Source organism: Hylobates moloch, unplaced genomic scaffold, assembly GCF_009828535.3.
Source record: "Hylobates moloch isolate HMO894 unplaced genomic scaffold, HMol_V3 SCAFFOLD_16, whole genome shotgun sequence".
NCBI lineage: Eukaryota > Metazoa > Chordata > Mammalia > Primates > Hylobatidae > Hylobates > Hylobates moloch.
In genome coordinates, this window is record NW_026652291.1 from 24,171,818 (window position 1) to 24,190,899 (window position 19,082).

The 19,082-nt window shown below is 42.8% G+C and overlaps 1 protein-coding gene, 1 long non-coding RNA gene and 1 pseudogene across 6 annotated transcripts in view; 2 read left to right on the forward strand and 1 right to left on the reverse strand.

The window, feature by feature from the left end:
• The window catches only part of GTF2A1 (general transcription factor IIA subunit 1), a 63,707-nt gene that overhangs the window by 3,108 nt on the left and 41,517 nt on the right, over positions 1-19,082 (forward strand). Inside the window, exon 2 of one of the 5 annotated variants that reach the window (XM_058429873.1) lies at positions 9,589-9,705. The exons of 1 other annotated variant lie outside the window; for it this stretch is intronic. Coding sequence is in view for 1 of the 4 variants with exons in the window: in XM_032134790.2 (XP_031990681.1) it covers positions 18,892-18,921 (30 nt within the window). In the remaining 3 variants the exon portion in view is untranslated. Of the gene's footprint in view, positions 1-9,588; positions 9,706-18,452; positions 18,922-19,082 lie in introns of those variants that run through there. 3 more of the 5 variants (XM_058429872.1, XM_032134790.2, XM_032134791.2) reach the window with 3 other exon arrangements.
• LOC116456156 (dynein light chain 1, cytoplasmic-like) lies at positions 300-1,191 on the forward strand (annotated as a pseudogene).
• Positions 15,384-18,340, reverse strand: LOC131381570 (uncharacterized). Its single transcript, XR_009210406.1, has 3 exons — positions 18,083-18,340; positions 16,277-16,347; positions 15,384-15,518 (listed from the first exon to the last, which is right to left on the reverse strand). It is a non-coding gene; the product is annotated as an uncharacterized LOC131381570 (long non-coding RNA).

Genomic DNA, 19,082 nt, shown 5'->3' on the forward strand with positions numbered 1-19,082 from the left:
TGCAGGCTGCCTGTAGTAGACACAACCACAAGCTGACTAAGCAGTCCTGTGCTCCTTGCCCAGGCCTACGAAACAATCTCATGGGCCACCACCCACAGAAATGCCCCCACACCATTTGAGCAGCAATGCAGATATGTCATAGGTCTGAGAAATAGCCTTGTGCCCAACCCAGGCAGCAGAGCAGTCATACACCCATGCCCTGGATCTGAGAAATAATCTGCGGGCCACCCCCAGCAGACGTGCCCCTGGGCCAGCCAAGCAGACTTGTGCCTACATCCTTGGCGTGAAAATCAGCCCCATGGGCCGCCAATGGCAGCCATGTCCACAGGCCAATCAAACAGTTGTGTACCAGCATTCTGAGCCAGAGGAACAGCCCCCTGGACCATCCTCAGCAGATGTGCACTCACACCAGCCAAGAAGCCATGTGATCATGCCTTGAGCCTGAGAAACCTCAGGGACCACCCACAACAAACATGCCCCAGGCCAACTGAGAAACTGGGCAGCTGTGTCCTGGGCCTAAGAAACTCTGTGAATCACCCAGAGCAGACACACCCTAGACCAGCCAAGCAGCTTTATGCCTGCATCCTAAACCAAAGAAAGCATGTTGTGGGTCACCCCTGGCAGACACATCACCAGGTCAGCCAAGCAGCTGTGTGCCCACACCCTGGGCTGAAGAAAGTCCCACAAACCGAGATGCACCACGGCTTTGGTAGCAACGGCAGCTCCAGCCGGGCCTGAGCTGTGCTGGCACCTCCCAGGAGACCGTTGCAGTCGGCCAGCCCCTTTCTCCATGGTAACCATGTGCGACCAAAAGGCCATGATAAAAAATGCGGACATGTCAGAAGAGATGCAACAGAACTCAGTGGAGTGCGCTACTCAGGCGCTGGAGAAATACAACATAGAGAAGAACATTGCGGCTCATATCAAGAAGGAATGTGACAAGAAGTACAATCCTACCTGACATTGCATCGTGGGGAGGAGCTTAAGCAGTTACGTGACATGTGAAACCAAACACTTCATCTACTTCTACCTGGGCCAAGTGGCCATTCCTCTGTTCAAATCTGGTTAAATGCATGGACTATGCCACACACCCAGTGATCCACCCAAAAACAAGGACTGCAGCCTAAATTCCAAATACCAGAGACTGCAATTTTCAGCCTTGCTAAGGGAACTCCTCGATGTTTGAACCTTTGTTGTGTTTTGTACAGGGCATTCTCTGTACTAGCTTGTTGTGGTTATAAAACAATTAGCAAAATAGCCTACATTTGTATTTATTTTCTATTCCATACTTCTGCCCCACATTGTTTTCTCTCAAAATCCATTCCTTTAAAAAATAAATATGTTGCAGATGTGAAAAAAAAAAAAGTCCCACAAACAATTCCTGGCAGGCACACCCCAAGGCCAACTGAGCAACCATGTGTGCATGTTCCCAGCCAGGGTAACAACCCTGTGACCTCAACCACAGTGAGCCAAACCCCAAGTTGGCTGACCCACTGTGTGCATACACACACACACACCAGGCTTGAGAAACAGTCTGGGAAGCCCAACTCTGGCAAAGCCACATCATTATCACAAACTCTTTCAGCCTAGACCACTGAGAAACACACAAATGCCACTAGTATGGATTACAGCTGAAGAGACTAAATGGAGAGTACACTACTGTACATAGCTAGAATCAAGGTCAATGCACCTCACTGAACTGACACCCAAAGGTTTATTGGTACAAATAAGTGTTTCCCTATGAAGCTTTCTTCATAAAACTGGAAAACATAACTTTTCTACCAGATGTGTAGAAATCAATGTATGAACACATCAACCATGAAAAGGGGAAAGAAACATGTCACTTTCAAGGAAAACAATACTTCTCTAGTAACAGACTCTAATAAAAAATATGAAATGACAGAAAAAGAATTCAAAATAATAATCTTAAACTCAATAAGATGCAAGAGAATACAGATAGACTGTTTAATGAAATCACAAAAATCAGTTTATTATTTGAATGAGAAATTCAACAAAAAGATAGATATCATAAAAAGCAGCAAACAAATCCAAGAGCTGAAGAATTCAATGAATGAAATACAAAATATGCTTAAGAGCTTCAACAACAGACTAGACCAGAGAAAGGAATTTCTAAACCTGAAGACAGGTATTTTGAAATAACATACGCAGACCATTAAAAAAAAGGGATAAAGAATAAAGAATAAAAACGAATGAAGAAAGTACACAGAATTTATGGGTATCATGGGCATTCCAGAAGGAAAAAGAAAAGGTGAGCAAAACATAGTTGATAAAATAATCAAAAGAAACATTCTTGGGAGAGAGACAGAGATCTAGGTTCAGGAAGATCAAAGAACCCCAAACAGATCCTCTCCAAGGCACATTAAAGGAAAAACATCAAGACACATATAAGGGAATCTCAATTAAACTAACAAAGCATTTCTCAGCAGAAACCTTATGGGCCAGAAGAGAATAGGATAATATATTCAAAGTACTAAAAGAAAAAGAAACGGCCAGTCAAAAATATTATACCTAGCATAGCTATCCTTCTAAAATAAAGGAGAAGTAAAATCTTTCATAGGCAAGAAAAAAACTAAGGAAATTTATCACCATCAGACCAGCCCTCAAGGGTATCTTATATCTGGAAGTGAAAACACAACTACCACCATTATTTACCTACATGCAGGAGAAAGAAAGGAATCAAAGCTTATTGCTATAGAAAACCTTATTGCTATAGAAAACCAACTGCAAAAATAAACAATAAGAAAGAAAGTAAGGAACAAAGGACATATAAAACAACCAGAAAACAGGGCCGGGAGCAGTGGTTCACACCTGTAATCCCAGCAATTTGGGAGGCCAAGGCGGGCAGATCACGAGGTCAGGAGATCGAGACCATCCTGGCTAACAATGAAACCCCATCTCTACTAAAAACACAAAAAATTAGCCAAAATTAGCTGGGCGTAGCAGCGGGTGCCTGTAGTCCCAGCTACTCGGGAGACTAAGGCAGGAGATTGGCCTGAATCCGGAAGGCGGAGCTTTCAGTGAGCCAAGATTGCACCACTGCACTCCAGCCTGGGCGACAGAGCGAGACTATCTCAAAAAACAAACAAACAAAAAACAAAAAAACCAGAAAACAATCAATAAAATGACAGAAGTAAGTCCTCACCTACCAATAATAACTTTGAATGTAAATGGATTAAATTCCCCATTTAAAACATATAGACTGGAGGAATTGATTAAAACAATTGATAACAAGACCCAACTTTATGTTACTTAAAAAAAACTCACCTCACCAGTGAAGACACACAAAAATTGAAAGTGAAGGGACAGAAAAAGACACCCCATGTAACTGGAAATCAAAAGTGAGCAGGAGTAGCTATACTTACATTAGATAAAACATACTCCAAGTCAAAAGCTGTAAAAAGAAAAAAAGAATGACATTAATTATATCTTAATAAAGGAACCAATTCTGTAAGAGAATATAACAATTGTAAATATATATGCACCCAACAGATATATAAAGCAAATATTAGATTTAAAGGGAGTGATAGACTCCACTATAGATAACTGGGGACTTTAAAACCCCACTCTCAACATTAGACAGATCATCTAGAAAGAAAATTATTAAGGAAACATCCAATTTAAACTGTACCGTAGGCCAAATGGACCTAACAGGCATTTACAGAATACTTCACCAACAGCTGTAGAATATACATTATTTGGGGCATGGTGGCTCACGCCTGAAATCCCAGCACTTTGGGAGGCCGAGGCAGGTGGATCACTTGAGGTCAGGAGTTCAAGACCAGCCTGACCAACATGGTAAAACCCCAACTCTACTAAAAAAAATACAAAAATTAGCCATGTGCAGCAGCACGTACCTGTAGTCCCAGCTACTTTGGAGGCTGAAGCAGGAGAATCGCTTGAACTCAGGAGGTGGAGGCTGCAGTGAGCCAAGATTGTACTACTGCACTCCAGCCTGGGCAACAGAGCGAGATTCCATCTTAAAAAAAAGTCTATATCTATATCTATATCTATCTATCTATATAGATATATACATTCTTTTCATCTGCACATGGAACATTTTCCAGGACTGACCATATGTTAGGACAGAAAACAAGTCTCAAAAATTTTTTTTTAATTTTTAAAAATTGAAATCATATCAGGTATCTTATCTAGTCATGATAGAATAAAACCAGACATCAATGACAAGAGGAACATTTGAAACTATAAAAAGATACGGAAATTAAATAACGTACTGCTGAACAACCAAGGTGAAGGAATTAAGAATGAAATTTTAAAATCCCTTGAAACAAATAAAAATAGAAACACAACATACCAAAACTTATGGGTCACAGGAAAAGCAGTATTAAGAAGCAAATTTATAACAATAAATGCCTACATGAAAAAAGTAGAAAGATTCCAAATAGCTGAAAAATGCACCTCAAGGAATTAGAATAGCAAGAACCAAACCCAAAATTCATAGAATGAAATAATAATAAAAATAGCAGAAATAAACAAAATGGAGACTAAAAATTCAACAAAACCAAAAGCTGTTTTTTTAAAGATAAACAAAATCAACAAAGCATTAGCAAGAATAACTAAGAAAAAAGAGAGAAGACCTAAATAAATACAATCAGAAAAGAAAAAGGAGATGTCACAACGAATACTACAGAAATACAAAGGATCATACAGACTACAATGAACTGTATACCAATAAATTAAAAAACCTAGAGATTACAGATAAATTTCTAGACACAAACAACCTAAAAAGATTGAACCAAGAAGAAATAGAAAACCTGAACATCCTCTGTAATAGAAGCATGTCAAAAAAAAAAAAAAAAAAAAAAAGAAAAGAAAACCTGAGCAGACCAATAATAAGAAACAAGATTGAATCAGTAATAAAAAGTCTTCCAACAAAAAGTAGTCCAGGACCAGATGGTGTTAACATTCTGAATTCTACTGAACATCTAAAGAAGAAGTAATATAACTTCTTCTCAAACTACCTCAACAAATTGACCATAGGGAATTCTTCCTAACTCATTCTATATATTCTATAACTCTCTCTTAATGCTGTAAGGCCAGCTACCCTGATACCAAAACCAGACAAGAACACACAATAAAAGAATACTTCAGGCCAATACCCCAATGAACATAGACACAGAAATCCTCAACAAAATACCAGCAAACCAAATCCAATAACATATCAAAAAGATAATACACCATGATCAAATGGGATTTATTCTAGGAATAGAAGGATGGTTTCACAAATGCAAATTAATAAATGTCATACATCACAGCAACAGAATGAAGAACAAAACCATATGATCATCTGAATAGATGCAGAAAAAGCTTTTGATAAAATTCAGTATCCCTCTATGATGGAAAAATCTTAATAAATTAGGTATAGAAGGAAAGTACCTCAACGCAATAAAGGCCATATATGACAAAACTACAGCTAAGGTGTTTATGGAACAGGGAAAAGCTAAAAGCTTTTCTTTAAGAACTGCAACAAGGTAAGATATCCATTCTCACCAGACTTACTCAATATGGTACTGGAAGTCTTAGCCAGAGCAATTAGTCAAGAAACAGAAATAAAGGGCATCCAAATTAGAAAGGAGACATTGAAAATGACATGATCTTATATGGAGAAGAAACTAAAGACTCTATGAAAACTCTTAGAATTAATCAATCAATGAATTCAGTAAAGTTGCAGAATACAAAATTAATATAAAAAATCAGTAGTGTTTCTATACACAATGAACTAGCTGAGTAAGAAAGAAAACCATTTAAAATAGCTACAAAAAATAAAATACCTAGGAATAAATTTCAGTGAATGGATAAAGAAAATGTGGTATATATACACAATAAAATACTATTCAGTGATTAAAAAAAAAAAAAAGAATGAAACCCTGTCATGTGCAGCAACGTGGATGGAACTGGAGGACATTATGTTAAATGAAATAAGCCAGGAAGGGAAAATTAAACACCACATGTTCTCCCTCATATGTGGAAGCTAAAAAAAGTGGATCTCATAGAAGTAAAAAGTAGAACAGAGGATACTAGAGGCTGGGAAGGGTAGGAGGAAGGAAGAGGAAGGGAGAGATTTGCTCAAGGATACAAACTTACAGCTAGATAAAAGGATTAAGTTCTAGTGTCCTATACCCTGTAGGATGACTATAGTTAACAATAATATTGTATATAGGTTGAAATAGCTAGAAGGAGGATATTGAAACACATTCCCCACACAAAGAAATAATACGTGTTTGGGGCCAGGCGTGGTGTCATGCCTGTAATCCCAGCACTTTGGGAGGCCGAGGCAGGCGGATCACAAGGTCAGGAGATCCAGACCATCCTGGCTAACACGGTGAAACCCCGCCTCTACTAAAAACACAGAAAATTAGCCTGGCGTGGTGGCGGGCGCCTGTAGTCCCAGCTACTCGGGAGCCTGAGGAGGAGGCATAACTGAGATGGTCCACTGCACTCACCTGGCAAAGACGAAACTCTGTCTCAAAAAAAAAATTTAATATGCGCCTATGCTAATTATCCTAATCTGATCACTATATCAACATGTCTCACATGTCCATTTGCCTTTTGCACCAGTAGAGGTTCAAACACTTCTCACCATTCTACCTCAATTGATCCATGAATATGGCCCCTTCTCCCACTTGTTCCTAATTGCCTGAACACTTCCTGTGCCCTCGGAGACTCATGATCTCTTACCAACATCTATAATATTTTCTCTGAGCTTTCCCTTAATTTCATGCCCTGACTGAAAGCCAACTGTTCCCTAAGGGCACTGGTTGCCCTGCAGTCCTCTGCAAGGGATGCGGTTTTTTTTGTTTTTGTTTTTTCCCATTCTTATACCATGCACCTCTGGGCTTGAAGATGAGACATAAGACCAGTATCCTTCTTGATTCCTACTGCAGCTTTATAAGTTGTTCTCCTTCCTCTTCAAAAATTTAAATCCTTTGAAGTTTATGCTATCAGATGCTACAACCCCAAATATTGCTATACTGCTGACATTTAAGCCTCTCCTTATTCACTGAGGATTTTAGCACCTCGCTCTCTTTCTATTCATCCCTACTCCTGTCGCTGTGAAAGGAAAAGAAATCTTTGGGCCCCCAAATCACTAAACTAAAGGGAAAACCCAAGCTGGGAACTGCTTAGGGCAAATCTGCCTCCCATTCTGTTCAAAGTCACTCCTCTGCTCACTGAGATAAATGCTTATCTGATTGCCTCCTTTGGAGAGGCTAATCAGAAACTCAAAATAATGCAACCATTTGTCTCTTACCTACCTATGACCTGGAAACCCCCTCCCTGTTGTCCTGCTTTTCCAGATGAACCAGTGTTCATTTTACATCTTATGTTGATTGATGTCTCCTCTCTCCCTAAAATGTATAAAACCAAACTGCTCTGACCAACTTGGCCACATGTCATCAGGACCTCTTGAGGCTGTGTCATGGGCACGCGTACTCAACGTTGGCAAAATACACTTTCTAAATTAACTGATACCTGTCTCAGACAGTCAGGGTTCACATCACCAATCTTGATGTATGATCAAATCAACAATGAGGCCTCTTAGTTCCTTGACCTCAACTCTAATTTTTTAAAAATCTCACAGCTGCCCACTTCTATAGGCATAAATTTGCCCAATAATTATACTCTTTGATCCAAGCACTTCACTCTCTGATCACTATCCCTATCTTTCAAGTGATTTTTCTGTCCGAAATTGGTGGGTTCTTGGTCTCACTGACTTCAAGAATGAAGCCGCAGACCCTCACGGGAGTGTTACAGTTCTTAAAGATGGTGTGGCTGGAGTTTGTTCCTTCTGATGTTTGGACACGTTCAGAGTTTCTTCCTTCTGGTGGGTTCACGGTCTCGCTGGCCTCAGGAGTGAAGCTGCAAACCTTCCTGTTGAGTGTTACAGCTCATAAAGGCAGTGTGGACCCAAAGAGTGAGCAGCAGCAAGATTTATTGCAAAGAGCAAAAGAACAAAGCTTCCGCAGCATGGAAGGGGACCCAAGCAGGTTGCCACTGCTGGCTGGGGCAGCCTGCTTTCATTCCCTTATTTGACCCCACCCACATCCTGCTGATTGGCCCATTTTACAAAGAGCTGATTGGTCCATTTTACAGAGAGCTGATTGGTCCGTTTTACAGAGAGTTGATTGGTCTGTTTTGACAGGGTGCTGATTGGTGCGTTTATAATCCCTGAGCTAGACACAGAGTGCTGATTGGTGTATTTACAATCCTCTAGCTAGATGTAAAAGTTCTCCAAGTCCCCCTAGATTAACTAGACACAGAGCACTGATTGGTACGTTTACAAATCTTGAGCTAGACACAGGGTGCTGACTGGTGTGTTTACAAACCTTGAGCTAGACACTGAGTGCTGATTGGTGCATTTACAAACCTTGAGCTAGACACAGAGTGCTGACTGGTGTATTTACAATCCTTTAGCTAGACATAAAGGTTCTCCAAGGCGCATCCACAAACCCCAAGCTAGATACAGAGTGCTGATTGGTGCATGTACAATCCTCCAGCTAGACATAAAAGTTCTGGAACTTCCCACCCAACTCAGGAGCCCAGCTGGCTTCGCCTAGTGGATCCCGCACCTAGTGGATCCTGTGCCTAGTGGGTCCCGTGCCTAGTGGATCCTGTGCCTGGGACGCCGGTGGAGCTGCCCGCCAGTCCTGAACCACGCACCCATACTCCTCAGCCCCTGGGTGGATAATGGGACTGGGCACTGCGGAGCAGGGGGCGGTGGGGGGCTCAGGCCACGCGGGAGCCCACGGGGGTGGTGCTTGGGCACGGTGGGCTGTAGGTCCCGAGCCTTGCCCCGTGGGGAGGCAGCTGAGGCCCGGCGAGAATTCAAGCACAGCGCGGGCTGGCCGGCAGTGCTAGGGGACCTTGCGCACCCTCCGCAGCAGCTGACCCAGGTGCTAAGCCCCTCACTGCCTGGCGCCCCCGGCCGGCTGCTTTGACTGTTGAGCCCGCTGAGCCTGTGCACACCCAGAACTGGCACTGGCCCGTGAGCACCGCGTGCAGCTCCGGTTCCCGCCCGCGCCTCTCCCTCCACACCTCCCTGCAAGCAGAGGGAGCCGGCTTCAGCCTTGGCTAGCCCAGAGAGGGGCCCCCACGGCACAGTGGTGGGCTGAAGGGCTCCTCGAGCATAGCCCAGGCCGAGGAGGCATGGAGAGCGAGCGAGGGCTGCTAGCACGTTGTCACCTCTCAATTTATCTAATATCTCAATTCAAAATTTTATTTCATTACAACTTCCAATTCACTGAGTCTATTTTTTTTTCATTATCTATTGTCCTTTCAAAGACACACATCCCATTGAACCCCTTAGATTCAATGGGCTATCATCATAGTCACTGAGATCAGGGCAACTGGTCTCCTCTTTATGAAGATGACTTAGGAGTTGCACACATCACATTTCGCACCCTATTGGATTGGCTGGGAAGTGGAGTCTTTGGGGAGTTATTTAGATAATGAGGGCTCTGCCCTTATAAATGGATAAATGCCTTTATAAAAGGATTTGAAGGGGGAAAGTTCACTCTTTTCCAACCCTTCCATTCCTTCCATCATGTGAAGACATGGCATTCCTCCCTTCCAGAAGACGCTATCTTGGAAGCTGAGTCCAGGTTCTCACCAGACACTGAACCTATCAGCTCCTTAATCTTGGACTCCCAGCCCCCAGAACTGTGAAAAGTAAGTTTCTGTTCTTTATAAGTCACCCAGTCTCAGATATCTTGTTGTAGCAGCACAAATGAAATAAGACAACTGGCTAAAACTCAGGGCATTCTATTATTAAAAGAAAAGAGGATGTGACTATTTGGGGGACAGTTAGTGATGTCTGCACATTAGTTAAGCCTAAATGCCCACCTAGTCTGTGCTTTCCCACAAGTAACTAACAGATCAAAGTATGCAGCCATGATGATTCTCACTCCAAATCTCAAGTGAGCAATCAATTCTACATAACAAACTTATACACGTATTTAATACATTTGATCTTCTGCTCTCAAGAAATGGCTATTTTGTGTGTTCTCCTCTTTTCTCAAACTTCTCACAATCCCTTAGTATCTTTTACACCTCACTCTCAGCTGGTAACTTTCTCTTGTATTCTATAGAAAAAGTGAAAGCAATCCCAGGGACTTACTTTTCTTTCCCCACTAAATCTACTAGCCCATTCTAACATTCTTTTCTCTCATTTCAATTCTGACTTTCTTTGCCCACATTCTTTTCTCCTTTTACAGTACACAAAAGCAAAAGATGTTCCTAGCAAAGATGAACACCTCTAAAGCCTATCTTCAGCCTTTCTCAAGGACAGATGACTGTAATAAGCAGTTTCTTTTGTACTATTATGTTTTTTCTGTTGGATTACTTCCACCAGTTAGGAAATAGTCTCTAATGAATCCCACCTTCAAAAAATTATTAGAAGAGAGGACTCTGGGAAGATAGCAGAGTAGAGAGCACCTGAAATCTGTCTCCCTAATTTGACAACAATTGCACTGAGGGAATCTGTCTTACCTATTTTGAAACTCTAGTGTCTATTGAAGGCTTGTAGCTTCCAGGGAAGGCTTGGATGGTAAATTGCAGTTAATTCTGGTCAATTTCAGCTTAGCACAGTAGCAGCTACCCATCCCCCACCACCCGGCCCTTTGGCAAGCAGCCATGCCCTTTCCTCCAAATATCAGGGATCTGGACTTTAATCACTAATTGCTGTTTCTGATTCACAAAGGTGCAGACAAAGAGGCAGGTAGCCATTGTTGACCTCTCCCAACTGTTGTATGCCCCTCCCTCTCCTGCTGAAGCAACTTCCAGGGGATTAAAAGGGCTAGCACCCCCTACTCCATTTATTTTTCTTTTTTTCCCCCTTTTCAGAGCCATATATTAATGACTAGGACGTTCAAAAGCAAAAGCAGTTCGAGACCAGCCTGACCAACAGGATGATGGAGTGCTGCTGTGTACACTAAACTTTATGGCTTGGTGGGTCAAACAATGCCCAGTTCATGAAGGGCAGCTCAGGTCATACAGTAATTGGTAACCCATGGTCAAGCACTCAGGTTCTACTAAGGCCCAGTAACAGGCCAAAAGCTGTCTCTCAAAAGAAGAATAGTTATCTGCAGAAAATGGCAGGGTCTTGATCTAAAATCCTAAAGGCCTGCACTGCAGTTCACCTACAGGAGCCTTCCAAAGGCTGCATCAGCACTCCTGTCTGCCACTGAGACTTCAGGCAATACTGGATCGGCTGGATCATATGGCCCCAGTGGCAGAGCAGCTTGCACAGCAGTATGGATCTCTTGCAGAGCCTTTTCCTGTTCTGGGCCCTACTCAAAACTAGCAGCTTTTTGGGTCACTTGGTAAATGGGCTGGAGTAACAAATCCAAATAAGGAATAGGTTGTACCTAAAATCTAAATAGGCCCACTAGAGGTTACAATTCTTTCTTGGCTGTAGGGGGGGGCCAAGGGCAACAACTTATCCTTCACTTTGGAAGGGCTATCTCAGTATGCCTCACACAACTGAACCCCTAGAAATTTAACTGAGATAGAAGGCCTCTGAATTTTAGTCAGGTTTATCTCCCATTCTTGCCACACAACTGTTTTACAAGTCTAGAGTAGTTGCCACTTCTCACTCACTAGGTCCAATCAGTATAATGTTGTTAAATCAAGTTTAGCCTAAACCTTCTTCCTTACATATTTTAACTTCAGCCTAAAGGTGTCTGTGTACATCATGAACTATAACCTAAATGGAGTTGTATATAGACCGTAGCCTACTCTTAGGTCAATCAGCAAGTTTTGGCCAATCAGATATGGCCAACTGTTCAAACTGTGTTCAAATACAGGTAACACTGCGCTGTAACCAATTCAGCTGTTTCTGTACCTCACTTTGATTTTCTGTGCACCACTTTCCTTTGTCCATAAACCTTCTGCTACAGGGGTGCACTAGGGTCTGAGCCTACTCTGGCTCATGGTGCTGCCCAATTCACGAATCATTCTTTACTCAATTAAACTCTTAAATTTAATTTGGCTAAAGTTTTCCTTTTAACAATGTCATTAATGTAAAGGGCCAGTGTGATATCTTGTGAAGGAAACAGTAGACAAGATCTCTGCTAACTAAATTATGACATAGGGCTAGAGACTTGATGTATCATTGAGGTAACATGATGAAGGTGTATTGCTGACCTTGCCAACTGAAATCAGACTGCTTCTGATGGGCCTTATGTATAGGGATGGAGAAAAATGCATTTGCCATATCAATAGCTGCCCGCCAGGTACCAGGAGATGTGTCAATTTGCTCAAGCCATGAAACCATATCTACGGCAGCTCCAAGTGAAGTCACCATTTGGTTAAGCTTATAATCCACTTGTTCTCTAAAATCCATCCATCTTTTGCATAGGCCAAATAGGGGAGTTGAATGGGGATGGGAATCACCACCCCTGCATCTTTCAAGTCCTTGATGGTGGCACTAATCTCTACAACCCTTCCAAGGATGTGGTATTATGTTTGATTTACACTTTTCCAAGATAGAAGTAGTTTTAATGCAGTCCACTTGGCTTTTATCACCATTGTAGTCCTCGCTCCACACACAGGTCAGGGAACCAAAGTAAGGATTATGCCAGTTGTTAAGTATGTCTACTTCCACTGCGCATTCTGAAACTGAAGAAAAAACTGCAGGATAGGTCTGAGGACTCACTGGATGTACTGTGCTAAACCTCCTAAAGCTAAAACTTTAGGACCTGAGCTAAAAATCCATTGATCACTTGACCTCCATATATTCCTACTGTGACTGGAGGGCCATAGTGATGCTTGGGGTCTCCTGGAGTCACTGTCAGTTCAGAGCCAGTGTCCAGTAGTCCCTTAAAGTTCTGATTCCTCCACCCGCTCCTTGCCACCACCTCCTGCCCCCCCACCACAAACCCATGCACAGTTACTCTGGTAAAATTGTGTAAGTCCCTTTGGAGAAGGCTGGGATAAAGATTAACAGTATCAATTTTCAGTAGTGCACCAGGGTCTTCTCTTGATGGGACCTGACTGCTCTTCGTCCAAAGGGCTCTGGGTCTATAAACTGGCTAAACTCTGGGAATTGAATGGGGGTTTATGACTCTCTGTTTTATAATTCAATTTAGGCTTTTTTTTCACTTAACCTGGAACTTTGCTGCTCATACAGACCAAGTATGAATTTAGTAGGCCTCCTATCTATTTCACGTCTAGGAACACCATGGTTAACTAGCTAACACCATAGGTCCCTGTGTGTCAGACTATGCTGATTGCTGCTTTGACTCTGCTGGGCATTACAATAACTACATCCACTTTGCCTTTGTTACCTGAGTGCTGACCCTTGGCCCCTGTCATCCTGAGATCCAATTACTCTCACTCTATTTACATTTTCCAACTGAATGGCTGTGGTTCCCTCTGTAAGGTCTATCCTACAGAGAAGAGTAATCATGGAGCTCTTCCAGGATGCTAGGACTCCCCTTATGAATTTATTTCTCAAAGTATTGGTGAAAAGTATGTCTTCTGGACCCACCCAGTGTGTTAAATAGGTCTTAAATGACAAATCCACTCTAACATTTTAATCTCCCTAACCCTTTGAATCCATTCCTCTATATTAAATTAAGAGAGATCAGTCATCTCCAACTCACTCTTGGTGGGCCACTTTTTGACCCATGTTTCAGCAACCAACCAAACTGTTAGAGCCCTTTCTAACTCTCCGAGTTAGAAATAATGTAATATTTCTGTAATATTAAATGCAGAATCTCTACTTAGTGAGCCCATATCTATACATTCAGCCTGATTCAACTTTGTTTCTTCTACTATTCTCCCACACTCTTAATATTCATTCCCATATATGTTCCCCAGACTTCTCCTTATATAAATCGGAAAACTCAAGTAGTTCTTTTGGAGTGTAGTGCACCTTCTCATGGGTCATACTTTATAACTCAAAGTAGGTCCTTCAGGGATGGCAGGGGTAGATTAGATCCTGAGGAGAACCAGCACTGTCTTGCATAGCAACTGCCTCAGAGGAAGCCAATACTACTTCCTCAGGGTTAACTACCTCAGACTGAGGTAGAAATACTGAAACCACTGTGGGTGGGAAGGCTGCTACCACCAGAGGTGGGGAGACCTATGCCATTCAGGGTGCGGAGGCCACTTTCACTGGGATTGGGAAGGTTACTTTTGCTGGGGATGGAGAAACCTCTTCCACTGGCAAAGACGACGCATCAGAATTTAGGGTCTCAATGTCTGTAGCTTCATCAGGCTCTTCCTACATATCCCCATCCCATCTTACAGGATCCCACTTTTTCTCAACCAATGCCATCACTTTAACAGTAGATACCACGTGAGGCTGGGAGTTCAACTTGCTTTGTAATTCAGCCAATCGCACAATGAGATCCTGGGTTTGATTTTCAGCAATTTTAGCCCTGTGGCTACAGGAGTTAATGATTTTTCAGGGCACAACTACAAGTTTTTAAGTCAGTTATACAGTGTGTGAGCTGGAAATTTGAATCCTGAACCCCTCCTTTTCTTTTACCACTTGGTCCTACATTAGAAGCAACAAACCAATGTCATTATATTCCTTATTTTCCATTTTCCAGAAATGTTCAAAAGTGTCATATACAGAGTTACTTAGCTCTTTGCTTCTTATAAGCATTAGTTAGGAGTATCCAATGCAGATATTTTATGTATCTCTAGAAACAGTTCACTCCGTGGACTATCAGTACTTTCTGTTCCTCTAGAACCACTCTCAGTACCAAAATATTTTAATGGTCAGAGTTCTCCAGGGAAAGAGAACCACTGGAGATTACACACACAAACACATACACGCACCCACACACACATTGGGAATTGGCTCACATGATGGAGGCCAAGAAGTCCCACGATCTGCCTTTTACGTCTGGAGAACCAGAAAAGCCAATAGTGTATATAGTCCCCACTTTTCTATGGGTTTTCCAAGACCCCCAGTGGCTGCCTGAAACTACAGAGTACCAAACCCTATATACACTATTTTTTCCTATATATACATATTATAAAGCTTAATTTATAAATTAGGCACAGCAAGAGATTAACCACAATAACATAAAATAGAACAATGATAACAATATACCATAATAAAAGTTATGTGCTGTCTCTTACTCGCTCTCTCTAATGTTCTCAAATTATCATACTATACTATACACTCACCTATCTTCTTCGTGTTATGATGTGAGATTATAAAATTTCTGATGAAATTTCCATAAATAATTCATATATTATGAATCATAATTCATAATTATAATATAATTCATATATTATGATCAGGTGGATCATCTGAGGTCAGGAGTTTGAAACCAGCCTGGCCAACAATGGTGAAACCCTGTCTCTACCAAAACTACAAAAATTAGCTGGGCGTGGTGGTGTGAGTCTGTAATCCCAGCTACTCGGAAAGCTGAGGCAGGAGAATAGCTTGAACCCATGAGGCAGAGGCTGAGGTAAGCCGAGATTGCACTACTGCATGCCAGTCTGGATGACAGAGCAAGAGTCTGTCTAAAAAAAAAAAAAAAAAAAAGAAGAAGAAAAGAAAAAAATGATTAGTAAGCTCGAGGTATCTTTATTCTTCCATTTTGTATCCTCCCAAAGTGCCCAATACATACTGAGCATACATACATACAAAGTGCCCAATATACACTGAGCATACCATACATACATACATATAAAGTGCCCAATACATACTGAGCATTAGGGCCTAAATATGCCTCAAAACTAGTTTTGTTTTTTTTCTTTCTTCACTATTTAAGAAAATGGAGTTTGATGAGAAGTCACGAGATTTTAGTTTAAGCCAATTTCCACAATCTTTTTAGACTCTTTCTTGGCATTGTTGCTAAAATAGTCATTTGGACAGTAAAATATTTAAATGTTTGGACATAGAAGGTTTGCTGTCATTTTGTTGATGGTATAGCAAAATTTATACATTGATTTTTTTTTCCCTTTTCTTCTCGTTTTACAGTTATCTAGTGTTTAGGCTGCATATTAAAAGAATGACGCAATATTTTATCTCCCAATATAAATCATTTTGAAGTTAAAAAAACACACAAACATTCATTACAAGGAGAGTACTAATATGTATCTATCTAAGTACATGGCTGCTACAAAGTATGAGATCACAAACAGCAAATCCTGTATAAATGTTTTATATAGTAGAAAGAGCTGTTAAAGTTAGAAACGTCATTCAAGCTGTAGGAGACCAAGAATACAAGTTCAGATAGAAACAATTTAAATATGATGCTAAATGTAATCTTACTTGGGAGAAGTTTTCTCTCACAAATTTTCAGTTTTGTGAATTAAAGGGCTGCAGCTTCCAAGTATTCAGTCCTACAATTTTGATACAAGAACAGAAAATATTTGTTTCCGAAACTAAACTGGATGGCACACATATGTTGCAATGAATGCATATAACAGCTATTGAGGGACTGGAAAACCAATATATTGGAATGGAATCCATGATGGCTAGATGCCAGACACACAAGCAATCTAAGTTCCTGGGTAAATATTAACCAAGTGCTTAGGTCTTTTTGCAATCTAGGTGTAAAGAGAGAAGCCAACTCAGAGCCTCCAGGGAGTCTGATGATCTTAAAGAGGCCAAGACTAGGTTTTCTGCCATTTTAATCCAGTAACTACAATCCATTATTTCACAGATTAATTCTGTGAAGAGCAAACCTCGTAGCTTCTCTTCCCTGTCCTGTCTGCAGTGGTTTTAACTTTAATTGATGGCAAAACTACTCAACCATTTAGTCAAGAATACCAAGTAGGAGGGAGGAAAACTAGGTGGAAGGTGAGGGATTCCATGTGCAAAGCGTTTGGGAGTATGTATATAGAGAGGTAACAAGAAGTCCTCTCAATATATAGTAAAACTTACCAGGAATGGTATTGTTTAGTGTACCTTTTCGGGCTGCCACCTGAATATTAAATGAATTACAAAAGTTGATAGAATCATAACTTTATATACCAAGAACACTGATTTCCTGTGATTTTTTTCTTTAAGTGTCCCAGACCATGCAGTTGTGCAGGAAACTGGGAAGCAACTGTTAAGAGGGGAATGGACTTGGCGTGAAAAGAAATGTCAAGGTTCATAGATATTCTCTACACCCATTCACAATCTCCCATTTTCTGAGTATTCAAGGCCTCTGGTTTCTCTAATCTCTTTCTTCAAGTCTTGGCAGGATGCATTTTTTTTCCTTTGGTAAGACGCCTTTGATATTCTTCAAATCTGGTTTCACCAGCACAGAACTTTGACATTTCGTTTTGCTTTGTCTCTGGAAGACAAACTCCCTCACTCATCCACGCGACATTTCAAGTCCCTCAAAATTCCCAGGGACAAGAAAATTACGTACTATGAATTCTGCCTTCCAAACAGCATTCTCTGTTCTGCTTGCAATGTCGATATAAAGGCAGGATTTGCTTCGGCAGAATAGGTCAAAAGCTTATTGAATTGCACTTACTGAATTGCACATGGAACACAGCCGGCTTGCTCTCTTATAGCGAGAGGCCATGCGAGTTGGTGGGTCAAGGGCATGCATTTCAATGTGATCAGTCACTATACGTTGCCCATGTGGAGTCGCAGTATTTTGGCAATATTTTTAAAAACCAGGGAAAGTTACTGTGCTGTTACAATCCAAAGGCTGGTGGGGCTTTCTTCCCCGCCCCCCCCCCCATTTCCACTAGCATGATAAATTATTTAAAGTACGTGGGCTAGTAGAGGACTAACCTCTGGGTAACTTAAGCCTAGTCTTCGCAGCGTACCCAGTGTGGAAACAAACGAATCAGTTACTAATTTTGGAATGTTAAAAGTAGGCCCCGATCGGCTTTTACTCCCTCTGGGAAATCCTACACAATTCTGCGCGCGAAAGACCCACCCTCGGTGAGGCGGTACGGCGCGAAAGCCGCGAAGCTCACAGTCAAAGCCTCGCTGACAAATCAAGAGATGACTCCGCATTTAAAACCTTCCCGAATAGGAACGCGCCAGAGGCCGGAAGCCCCGCCACGTGACCAGTCCTCCTCCGCGGCCATTCCTAGCGAGGCAGTAGGCACCGCCTGTCACATTTCCTACCTCCTAAAGCGCGGGACCAGGCGGAAACGTGCGACAGGAGGCGGTCCCACCTAGCTTTGGACTGGAGTGTCAGTAGAACTCCCGGCTTTTCCAGCAACGCTTTGCAAGTACTTCACCGCAAAGAACTGCCGCAGACTTCCGCCTGGGTGCCAACCACGTGATCACGCGAGCGTTGGAGAGGCGTAGGTCCGATTTCACTACTTCACTCCCCGGGCTCCGCCAGTCCAGCACCCGCCACGGCGCGTGACAACGCGGCTCGTCGGCGGCCTCCGCCCCGGCGCGCCTGCGCACGCGGCTCTCGCGGTGTCTCGCGCTCAGCCCCGCCCACCTGTGCCCCCGCCCTTTCCGCCCCTCCCTCCCCCTTCACCCTGTCTCTCGGCGGCGGCAGCGGCGGCGGCGGCTCGCGCAGCTTGTTGGCTCGCTATATAAAGGAGAGAAGCGGGCGGACCGGACGGCTGGAGCTGCAGCCGGTGGCGGCAGCGGCGGCGCAGGGAGCGGCGACCGGTGGTGGTTTCCCTCCTTGGCGCGGGGTGGGGAGCGGGCAACGCCCCCCGGACCCCTGAAGGGTCGTGGCTTTTTTTTTTTTAAAGGCGATTCTCGAGGTTTTTAGCTGCGGGAGGAGTGCCCCCCTCCTCCTCCTCTCTCCGCTCTCCCCTACTCCTTGAGGATTGATTTTGTTTCAAATTTTTTCCCCACTCTTGCGGTGATTTGGGTCACCCTCCGGGTGTTATAGTTTTTTTTTTTTTTTTGGTTTTGTTTTTATCTTGTTTTCTTGGGGTTGCCCCCTCTTGTTTGTGTTGTGTGTGGAAATGGCGAACTCGGCAAATACAAACACCGTGGTAAGGACGTGGTTCGGTGGCCGGCGGGGGCTTCGTTCAGGCGGTAGCAACGGCCGGACCGGGCGGGGGCGGGGACGGCGGCGACTCCCGGCCTCGACTCTTCAGCCGCCCGCGCGGCCGCCGCCGCCGCCGCTTCCCGCCTCGGGCGGATCGGGCCGTCG